Source organism: Opisthorchis viverrini, assembly GCF_000715545.1.
Source record: "Opisthorchis viverrini unplaced genomic scaffold opera_v5_51, whole genome shotgun sequence".
NCBI lineage: Eukaryota > Metazoa > Platyhelminthes > Trematoda > Opisthorchiida > Opisthorchiidae > Opisthorchis > Opisthorchis viverrini.
In genome coordinates this window covers 2,001,938-2,013,019 of record NW_008751707.1, presented here as the reverse complement: position 1 = coordinate 2,013,019, position 11,082 = coordinate 2,001,938, and the positions used below count along the sequence as shown (strand labels likewise).

General features: G+C 45.8%; 1 protein-coding gene across 1 annotated transcript; it reads left to right on the top strand.

Annotated features, from left to right (window-relative positions):
* Positions 1-4,119: 4,119 nt before the first annotated feature.
* T265_03547 (hypothetical protein) lies at positions 4,120-10,678 on the top strand (the record flags this gene model as incomplete). The annotated part of the gene is made up of 4 exons (XM_009168059.1): positions 4,120-4,272; positions 4,340-4,552; positions 7,237-7,288; positions 10,485-10,678. The coding sequence occupies 4 exons, from the start codon at positions 4,120-4,122 to the stop codon at positions 10,676-10,678; spliced, it is 612 nt and encodes a 203-aa protein (XP_009166323.1).
* Between the last annotated feature and the right edge of the window lie 404 nt (positions 10,679-11,082).

Genomic DNA, 11,082 nt, shown 5'->3' with positions numbered 1-11,082 from the left:
ATTTCTGGAACAACAGTGCCAATTTCATCGTCCGTACACGTGTTTTCACTGGCATTTTCCGAATCAGAAAAGAAGACGGCCTTTTAAGAGACCTGATGGGACATTTAATTATAATCCGGACGTGTATTGTGATAAGTACGATGAGACCACTGGGTCCTGCGTCGAAGGAGACGAGTAAGTCCCGAATAATATGAAAACCCTTGGCGCTGTTTTGTGTTCACTAGTATTCTTTGCAACTGTTCCTGTTATATGGATAGTACATCATATTGGATACTCCCAGCCTGGTATCTGTTTTGTGCTCGGTGTTCTCTATTCGCCAACTATAGGCTAGGCACCTAGGGTATATTAGTTCCAACCGCCCCAACTTCGACCGCCGAAAAGTGGAAGGCTAGGGAGTTGTAAACGGACATTGGAAGCGATTTTGCTGTAATCAAGTGGCGTCGTCAAACCACCCACTGGTTTCAACCACTTTTAAAAGTGCTTGTTCTAGTCCATTCTGTTTTTCACGTTGGGGGAGTGAAATATCGTGATGGGTTGCTGTTTTTGATGTTGGGTTAGTTTCGGTGTTTCCTTCGGGTTCTCTGGATTCTTTTAGCTCTTTTGTTGAGGGAAGCCAGCTGAATTCTTTTTTAAGGCGTTCAGCCCATCACTGACGATTCCGCAGATGAGTTGTTTCTCTGACACTTTTTGCTTGTGGGCTGTTGGTAGTCAGTTAAAATTGAGTGCAGCTGTTTCTTGCAGCAAAAACCGTTTCCATATCCTGGGTCTTCGCATCGCCTCGGCTTCCAGCCTCCTAGTTATCCGGTGCTCGCGGGAGCTGCGTTTGCCATCATGGCTAGTCGTTATTATTATGGTCTTTCTAACAATAATATGGTTAGCATATATGGACGAAGTCCGGTGTTCATTTGGTTAAATCAACCAGTTCGGACAGCCATCCTAAAAGCTGAGGGCATAGCTCCCATTCATCCTCCGACCACGTCTCCATCAACTCGATTGTGCGCTTCCAATAGCTTTCCAGCCAGATAATGTTTGCTTAACTGAACTCTCGAATCGATAGCGGAACTGCTCTGGTTCGGGAGGCGTAATGCTAATGAAAGCAAAGCGATAACGAATCCCGCACAATAGCATATTTGGAATCAAGCTGTGCACCCAAGAAGGATCAGTCATCTATAATTAAGTCTCCGAAAACTGATAGCCACTTGATACGACTGAGTCTATGACTGGCTTGGGGCTGGTGGCTTCCAGCTAACCCGATGTAAGAGCTTTTACTGAAAGCTTGAAATAGCCAGGAACAGACGAATTTTAGCACACGACTGAAGAAGTTGACTCCCATTATTTGTCCACTGGGTTTCCAAGTCTAACGCCCAGTTGGGATTCGTGCTTCTACTTGTGTGTGCATATCACCCACCAGCATGACGGTATTCATCTTTCTTGTGAAAGATATCGCTAAAATCTACCATCAGAAATATGGTCTGTCGGAGCGCATGCTGACACGACAAGTAAGCATCATTTACTGCATCGACCTACATTGGTCCTAATTGAACCAGATAACCGCACAGCACTAACACGACTGTCATATGAAATTCATTCTGAAAAGCGTTTTCAGTCATTAAATTGAGTGCAACTCCCGTGGTAAATACCGCGAGGAAGTGCCTCAGCATCACCAGGTACCCAAAGAGCGAAATACGAAAAATGTCAGCCCATCCCAGGAGGCTTGAAGTGTATGACCGAGGTGGGAACTTTTATGTACGTTTTGGACACGCAACACGTGTCGACATGAAGGGCAAGCAAAGTTGCAACAAGAGCTGTTTGTAGTTCAACTTGAGGAAGCTGTAACTTGAGTCAGATGGTTTGGGTTTGTGATTTTTTCTCGGGCGATAGTTTAGACACGGAGCGGTGATTGATAGACTAGCAGATGGATCGGGCGCATTCGAAGAGTGGAAAGGTGCTGTTAGTAAGGACCGTTGAATGAAGAACTGCCCGGCGTTGTTCAGTGTATCAGAGTCCCTAGCAGCCTGCCGAACTGTCGGTAATGACGCTCATAGTACCTTAGGATCGTTTTATTGCGTTGGAGCGATTCATCATGCCTTGTCGGCTGTCGTACCCGTCCAAGATCGCACATATATGTGCCAAAGAAGCTTGGCTGATATTGGCACGTGGGTGACTCCAGCAACACATCATATCATCCGCTCGATGCCGCAAAATAACCGGAGGGCAGCATTCACTGTGGACTGGTTGAGAGGCATTCGGAGAGTCAAACGTAACGGTACGAAATCTTCCGATTGTGGGGCGTCTTGGGAGGTGGGATTTTATGTGCCATGGCTCTATGGACGTTCGACTGACCCTTGCTTAAGTGGTTTGAAAACCTGCCGAACCGAAGAAGAAAAGAAAGCGTTCAGCTGTAGCACCCTTCCGGTGCCTAGCTGCCATGCCACCCGAAGGAAGCACGAGGGCTGGGATACTGCCAGGTTGCCCAAGCCTAGACAGGGGAAGTCGAGTGGCGGAGGTCGGATTCGAACCACGGACCTGCCGGTCAGTAAATTCGCGCTCTAACCACTGGGGCCATCTCGCCGAACCGAAGACTAGGCTAGATCAGTGGACGGCTGTGGATTGCAGTTCAAAGTCAGTTCAATCATATTGAGGTGCAATGTCAGTGTGCGGTTACACAGACCTTGATGGAGAAGGCTGGTGGGCGAAACTCCCGACAAGCCTGATTGCAGAAAGTGTAGGAGCATGTGAAAAAATGCGACAAAAAAGAGTCAGAAAAAGATCGCCTCCTTTCTTTACAATAAGGCTTTCAAATAAGTCATGGTTGTACGGCAGTGAAGTATCGGTGTTGAACACTGATGTCATGCTGTCGATGATGATGATGATGAACAGAAGGCAGGGTTTCATTGTCGTTTCTGGATCAGAAACTGACGGGTTGATTTTGGTTTTCAGCTCCCATATTGGCCAGGGAGTCAGACGGTGTGCCAGATAGCTAGTTGAACAATGGGACAAAATTGCTGGGTGATAAAGCCTATCGGTTAACTAGTGGTGACGCAGACGAGGTATGAATGACCATTCCCTCTAACGGAACGCAGTGGGTTCATGTCCTTCGAAGACAACTGTACTTCGGCGGTGGGGAGGGTGCTTTTGGCTGGAGATAACAGCTAGGTGTTTTCGAGAACGAAAAATGGGTTTGCTTAACCTTCAGCTGTGAAGAGGTGACTTAAACATATTCGGAGGATGGATGGACCAAGATTAGCGGATAACAGGATGCAGCAAGTTGATGAGTCTAACTGATGCCATAGCCGGTGGGCGTTAGGAGGATCAGGGACGGAGGACACAAAGCAAAAGAAATACCAAGTTGCACTTGCACCCTTTTGGTTTCATACGTTTTTGATGGTTCCTTTGTCTTCCTGTCCGCGAAACGAGGGACTTCCCACGCACACCACAACGTACGCACTGGTTTGAGTGCTACTGGTTGTATGCACGACCCTCTGATATGCTCTGGATTTACGTAGATAACCTCTCCAGTGGCAGTCGGTGACGTCGGTAGCGAACAGTTTATCGTCTTCTACTGAATAAGGTGGTAGATACATTTCGTGGTGGCGAGTACATCATAGGAATTAGCCAGATTCTCACGTTAATGCGGCTGCACGGAACGCGTATTTTGGTTAGCGCGTTAACCGTTCTCTGAAGACCGGTTGGTATTTCGAATAAAGCAGTGCCGGTGTTCCGACGAGCGAGGATTCGTCAGCGAGGCTAGGAGAGTTGACGCTGCACACCACTGGCTGTTGTCGTACCATGATTTCTACAGTTAGAAATATTTTCTTGCCATATTAGCCATTGCGGTGCCCCCAGCCGGGTTAGCTCACTCGCTGGACACAACATGGCAGGTGATGGAAAGCAGACCACCCTCTTCCACATACTCTGGCTATCCGGAGGCCACTGTGACGGGATGTACAGGGGTCGGCAATCATAAAGGGATCACCTTATTCCAGGCGTAACGAAACTCTTGGTGTCACCTGTCCTCCGTCGCCTTAAGGTGGCTAGTGGACCCTTGAGGGCAACAAGCAGAATACCGACATATTTGCCCACTCTCTGCATTTTTAATTCGGTGTTGTCCTCGACGAGATGAGACAAACACTGGAAGTCCTTCAATATCCTGGTGTTCAAGTAGCTGCTGATGAAATCCATATCGATATGGAATATGCGGGCGATAACGTTCTCGTCTTTGGAAAGCAGAAGATACAAGTTTTTTTTGGATGGACTGACCGAAATTGTCCAGTTCTTTGACGTGCGCTTTGTGGCTACAAAGCGTGAGATTATACTCTTGGACATGTAGTCACTGTAGTCGCCTCAAATCCTGGACAGCTATTGTCTCAGGACCGTAGCTCATTTAGGTTGGTTTTGGCAAATCTGTAATGCGGAATTAAAAAACGAGTATTCGGCTGTACATCGGGGACCTCAGTCGAAAAATCTGTCCAGTGCCGAAAGGTGTGGTAATGTATTGCGTGTACCGTACCGTCGTTTTCCGAAAATGGACCTGTTTTCCGTGCCCAGTCCAGTGAGTATCTGTAAACACTGATGTATATTTAGAAAGTCATGGTCAAGGAGTACGTCAACAGAAAGATGGGAAGAATGGATAATCTGACTTCGTTATAAACGTAACTTTCAAGTTTTATTTGCGCTAAAGTGTTCAGGACTTGTCTGCTCGATGCGTGTTGGCCAACTATATTTGCGTTTGTCTCCGGAAAGTGGAGACAAACCAGTAACTTTCGGACCTCTCTGCCAAAAAGCGCATGCAGTGGAACCGTATTCACAAGAATGTCACCGATTACGTCTTAATGGCACACATGGGCTGTAGCAGTAGTGAGCGGACATAACAGGCTTACTCACAGAGACTGTTGGTTTACAGTGAACTTCTGAACGATACTTTCTGCAAATGTCCCTTTTCCCCACGAAGTTTGCATAAGATTTCTAGCCGTGTGTGGGGTTTTCAGAAAAAACTTACTACTTTTGCCCGCCGCAGTATATCTGCAAAGCAGTTTGAGCTCCAAGCGCACCGCCAGCAGTGGATGTGGAAATCGCCTTGTAAGACAGAGACTAATTGTGCACCATCACCAGTGCTTTCACCTTCTCAACAGCTTCGCACAGTCAGCGTTTTACACTGGTAATCTCTGACGAATGTAGTCAGTGAATCTCAGTGACAACCACACCCCTTGTAACCTCATCCGGACGAATTCTACTCCATACCCTCTGATACAGCCAATGTAGGAATGCGCAGCTTCTAGAAGTATTGATCAAGACTGCTGTTTACGAGCATTTAACAAATTTCGGGATAAAATTCACTATCGATGGTCACATATAGAGCTTCTAGTGTTTTGGCGGCTTGTTCATATGTGGTGCACTTGGCACTGAAATTCGAGTTTATTTTGTGTGTGACTGAAAGTAGGCTAGAAAATAGCTGTATGTGTGGAACTAGTGGCTCCATTAATCAATTGTGTCGAGTGCATACGTGTTTTCATGAACGAATCGATCTGTCAGGACGAAATCGTGCGTTGAATCAATTTCTACGAACACAAAGAGGTAACCAGTATTTATCGCGTATTTCAAGAAGGAAGGAAAATCCTAAGGGTGGGCTTTATTCAACATAAATCCAATAGTAGTAGCTGGAACGGGAAGGAAAATATATACACAACAAATAGTTATAATATCGTGTGATATGGAACAAAAATATTTGTCTCGTATTGATCTTTTTCTCCGATGTTATTTCGATACCTAGGCTGTATATTTCCTTCGATTATGAGCTGCCTCATGATGTCAATGACAAAATTGAACAACAGGGGCGGACAACCATAACGAAGCTCGTTGGTTGTGGAAGAATGTTTAGACTGCTCTGCGCGATTGGGAGAGTGGGAATAGAGTACATGGTGGATGTTTGCAAACTATAGTTCAAAGCATCAATATGTCTTCTCAGTCGAATTCCACTTTCAGATGGAGCACCATTGTTCGACAGTATCCGTGGCGCTGATGGACCACTGTTTTTAATGTGGTGATGCAGTCTTCCTCACCGGAATCCCGTGTGACGTTCTCTCATCCCGCGTGCTTAGCTTGGGTGTCGCAATAATATTGAGGGCAGTAGACATGTAGTGAATGTAAAAATGAAATAATCTTTTAGCTGCAGCGAACACCCTTTCGATGCCTAGTTGCCATGCCACCAGAAGGAACCGCAAGGACCGAAATACTGCCAGACAGGAGCAGTGGGGATGCAGAGGTTGGGTTCAAACCAGGGACCTTGCTGCCAGTAAGTCCGCTCTTTAGCTACGGCTGCCTGTCGCTCTGTTATGGATGTGGTAAGGTTTGTGATTGTAACAGTCACTCTGCATCGAGTTACAATGGCTGGTTGGCCCCGGTCTCATGAGAATCATTGTCCCTAAGTCAGTTTAAACGACACACTTGACGTGTAATACGAATGTCCACAATCGTCTTTGAGTAACTGAATTGAGTTCATGTGGTCCTCCCGAGGCGTTTCAAGGCAGAAAGGCATATTAATACTGACAGGTGCCATCAAGTCACAGGCCACCGCTCGAGTTGAGCGAGTTGAATTAAAACATGGACCTCAACAGATGGCCTACGGAACTGTCGTCAGGATTACTCTGCTCGGCGGGAAGATAAAGTGCTGGACAGGGTAATTTGAACAGCTGCTCAACTAACCGTTAACTCATGACAGTAATTGGATACTGATCTGGCCTCAACACCTTACGATATCAACCGTGAAGAACCAAATTGACTGAAGATGGCTAGATTTAATAAAGAGAAGCGCGAAAAAACGGGACCTACAAACCCAGTGTATTAACACTTATCAGACCTTTGACTGCTGTGGCATGCTTTCGGTGCATAGCTACCTTGCAACTCAAAGAAGACGCAAGGGCTGGAATGCGGCCATGTTGCTCAAGCCCAAACAGGAGCAATCGAAACTCCAGGTTTTGGGTCAAACGACGGATATTCCGGTTGCTAGCTTTGCGCATTAACGACTGACCTGTCGAGCTCAGTCTTAAACTCTGCTTGCGTTCATTGTTCTTTGTGTTTTAATCGTGCATTTTAATCATGGTCTAGACACCCTGGGGCTAGTTTATATGACGGATAATCAGCGAGATTCCCCAAAGTAGTCGTTCTGATCAGCTTCTCTCGACCGTTCGCTCCCAGACTGTTGCAATACCCTCTCTGTTTATACTTTCCTATTCACAGAGCAGCAGCAACAGTGCAATGAATAAATGTTTGGCAATTTCTTTTTGGAGAGGTAGTTGGGTCTAATATTAACCATTTTTATTGGTCTTGGTAGTGTCACGACAACTTTCCATGAAAATGTGACGCGCCACTATAGAACCTATTGGCCTGAAAAGAGTACTTGATGCGGAACTTAATGTGTGCAAACATCTTAGGTCTTGGGCGCGCACTCCGTACGACGGCCATATATCCATTGCTTTTCTGTTAGGAATTTGACGATGTCTACCAGGGGCGATATTATGTCACCACTGCCAACCAGATATGCTAGTTATGTCGCCCCTCAATCGCATGGCAGTTCTGATAAACAGTGTCTTCTTAGCTTCTAACGCAACTGTTAGGGAAAATTTTATCCCTTGGGCGCTTTGTTTCTAACGTGCATGCTAGGCCATGTCAGAGACTACCTGTTCAACCTGATACTGTTCGAAGACCGTCTGTGTGCTATCTGAATGAAGTATCGTGAATTAACACCATCGTTACGCCCATAGCCTCAGCTAACGAAACTACGCGTTATCCCCTCTGATCTCTGAAGTTGGACACTAGTGAATTTTGAGTAGCCAAATCCCGTATGCATCTTCAAAATTGTTTCTAACATCACATAAACCACCTCAAGAAATGACATGACTGAAAACACCTCACCGACTTGGCTGCATCCTTGTTCGATCGTGCTACGTAACTAACTCCCAGCCACAGTTTTCGATTATGATCAGCCGATAACTGATCTATCACCCAATGTCTTGCAGCCACTCCAGGTTCAGTATTTAGCAGATGGATAGGCGCTTTTGTTCTTGGTTGCCCGGTCTCATCATGATTTGAGCTCACCCAGATTACAGTCCAACAGGAGCAGGCGTAGTCATGCAAATTGTGGTCGTTTCTAGTCGTTTTGTCATGGTAAGACGTTTCGCGTCTACTCCACAGGTTAACTGATTTCTGCGGATTTCAGGGAATCAGTCGAATTTTCACAAGTACCTGGTTGTTCCGGCCCCTTTTGTCAGGGCTTAACTATCGATCACGTTTCTTTCCCATTTGACATGTGTAGGCGGGATCGAAAGGTATTTATTTCGTGGACTTTTTGCATGAGATACTGACCGCCAAATCGATCCTACCTACTTGCGGATAATACCGGAACAATCGATTTATTGGAGAAATACTGTTGCATGTTTCGTCTATGGTTTGAGCACTCTTGGAGCGATAGCATTTTTTGCTTTCTTTGGGGTTGAGCTTTATAGTGTCCACCTCATATTAACTACGTAGACCTAAACGAACATTGCACTTTTCTCCAACAAGTTTTACCTCCACTGGGATAGGCGGCGACTGATCCGGGATATTCCTTGCGAACACAAATAGTCACTCTAGCGAGGTCGATCACCGTATATGGCCTATTCGGTTATTCACCCTGAAAACGATTCTTTAGAAGTATTAGGGAACTTGGTATGCGATAATTTGGATGCATACTTCACACATCTGTAACGGTCGTCGAGTGTGCTAAGTATTCAAACACTTTTTTGCCTTGATCTGGCAGAGCCTTCAAACCAAAGGCATCAACAGTGGGTGGATTGAAATCGAGCATTTTCCCAAGTGTTTCAGACATGAATTTACGATAGCATGGGTATGAAGTATACTCATAAAGAACACTTAAAGGATACCCACAATGTATTAAATTTACTCTCCTCGTGTAATCGCTCCGGATAGTTACTAATGCATGTTAGTTGTGGACACATCATGGCAAATGTATATACAAATGAGCTATCATAGTGAGGTTGACTGTCACCCAATAAAATGGTTTGTAGCGGAAATGTACTCTCCTACGGTATGAAATTTGAAGCACTTATCAAGAAGTCGATGAAGGCCAAATTACCCTCAGTCACTAATGCATCTGTGACGTACTCTCTCGAATCCTGCCTTTCCTGTACACATATCGGCCGAAACAAATTCACTCCAGTCAAGCGTAGTCCGCTGGTCCGGTTGGATCGTGCATCAACAGCGCTTAGGACATCAACTGTCTGAATTGATAGTCGGCGTATCTTGGTCCGGTGCATGTGCCATTTTCATTGTGTTTGCCTTTGGGTGGTATAAAAAGTCATTCCAACAAGCAAGGTAAATCCTCTGTTGTCTGAATTTTTTTCTGTCGGTAGACTGCACGGGAAAAGTCCCCGATCCCCAAAGTGTCTCATCGATGCTGGTCCCTCGACGAGTTTCATTCACAATAGCAACAATGCTGGCTAATTTGGACAGCACCAAACCTAGATTACTATAAATGTAGTTGGAATCGACTCCTATCGGTGCTCATTACCCCAGTGGGTACAACTACCGTAGGTAAAACGACTCATCTCCATACATCAAAATGACGTTTTTCGATGGGCTGATATGGGACGGTTTTCGCAAAAGGAGGTTTTTCGCCCAAATGCGTAGGTATATGATCCATATGGTGTTCTTTAGCTTTAGTCCTTTTGTGGTGCCGCAAATGTGATCCCTACAGGAACAATGTTGGCAAAGTCACATCCACAAGCATTTTGTCCGAAATCGTTTCAGCGTTTCATCCTATTTCGACGCTTTTGTGTTGGATTATGATCACATTCAGACTCGTGGCTTGCTATTGGTGATACAAGTACGCAGGCCACTCCTCATTTAATGAACAACGTTTAGCATAGTAGCTATCCTATTAGCCTGGCGACCTCAGTCAGTTGCCGGGTTGGTAGTCCGAAAACATCGACCACGGACGCCTTGTTGAAGATATCCACTGAACTCATGTTATCTTTTTGCGTTGGTTTGTTACCCTCCAGACACGACGGTCCACAGACACATCCGAACTGAAAAGCTTCTGCTATAAAGGAGACAGTTGGTAGCTCAGGTAACCTAGATGTTATTTGGTTTGCTCGCCGTCACGAAGAGATTGGACCTTACCAAGGTGTGACGGCTTGCACACCCCATCGACCCACTGAGCTATACTGGAGGGTGTCCATGTGACATTCACGGAGTCTCTCATACCAGGTTGGTCAGTGGTTATAGGTCTGACAAACAGTCTCTTGGTCCTCCAGGTTGGGGGTTGAAACATGTGGCGATTTGTTCCGTAGAAATGGCAATGCGTGTACATTTGCCGCCAAAGACCGCTGTCTTTCGATTAGGATTTTGAGCCAAAGGCTTTGGTTGAGGACCCTAATCGTCCTCCTGTCTTGGTATGGGCGCCCTGACAGTATCCCATCCCACGTAAGGGCGAGATGGCCCGAATTTACTGACCGGAAGATTCCTGGTTCGAACCCGACCTCTGCCTCTGGACTTCCCCTGTCTCGGCTTGGGTACCCTGGCAGTATCCCAGCCCTCTTGCTTTCTTTGGGTGGTATGGCAGCCAGGCACTGAAATTGTGTTACAGCTGAATTATTATCTTCTATACATGGTGTTAACATGAAACTCATTTCAATGGAGCTTTGGACACTGGTTGTAAGGCAGGTCCAACTGGCTTTGGATTCCCCTTTGATGCTCACACACTACTTGCCCATCTCACTGAATGATTTATACACAAGATTCCCCTTTTAGTTCGACGTAAATGAACTAGAGAAGACCTGTTTCTGTTGGTTTCTCAAACGACAATTGCGGCCACAAGATGAAAGTGGTCAGAAAATAAGGACCCCAAAGTTTACGCATCGTTATCAAAGGTCCCTGTTGTTTTTCAATCCGCTAGCAACTCCAAAGTTATGGCCTTTAAACTACGTAGTTGCTGGACATCGTTTTTTCTAACTAGAAGTACAAACCGATGCGAATAGCACATAGGACGGTGTTAACGACGCTGACGCAAAGCTGGTGCACCAAGGC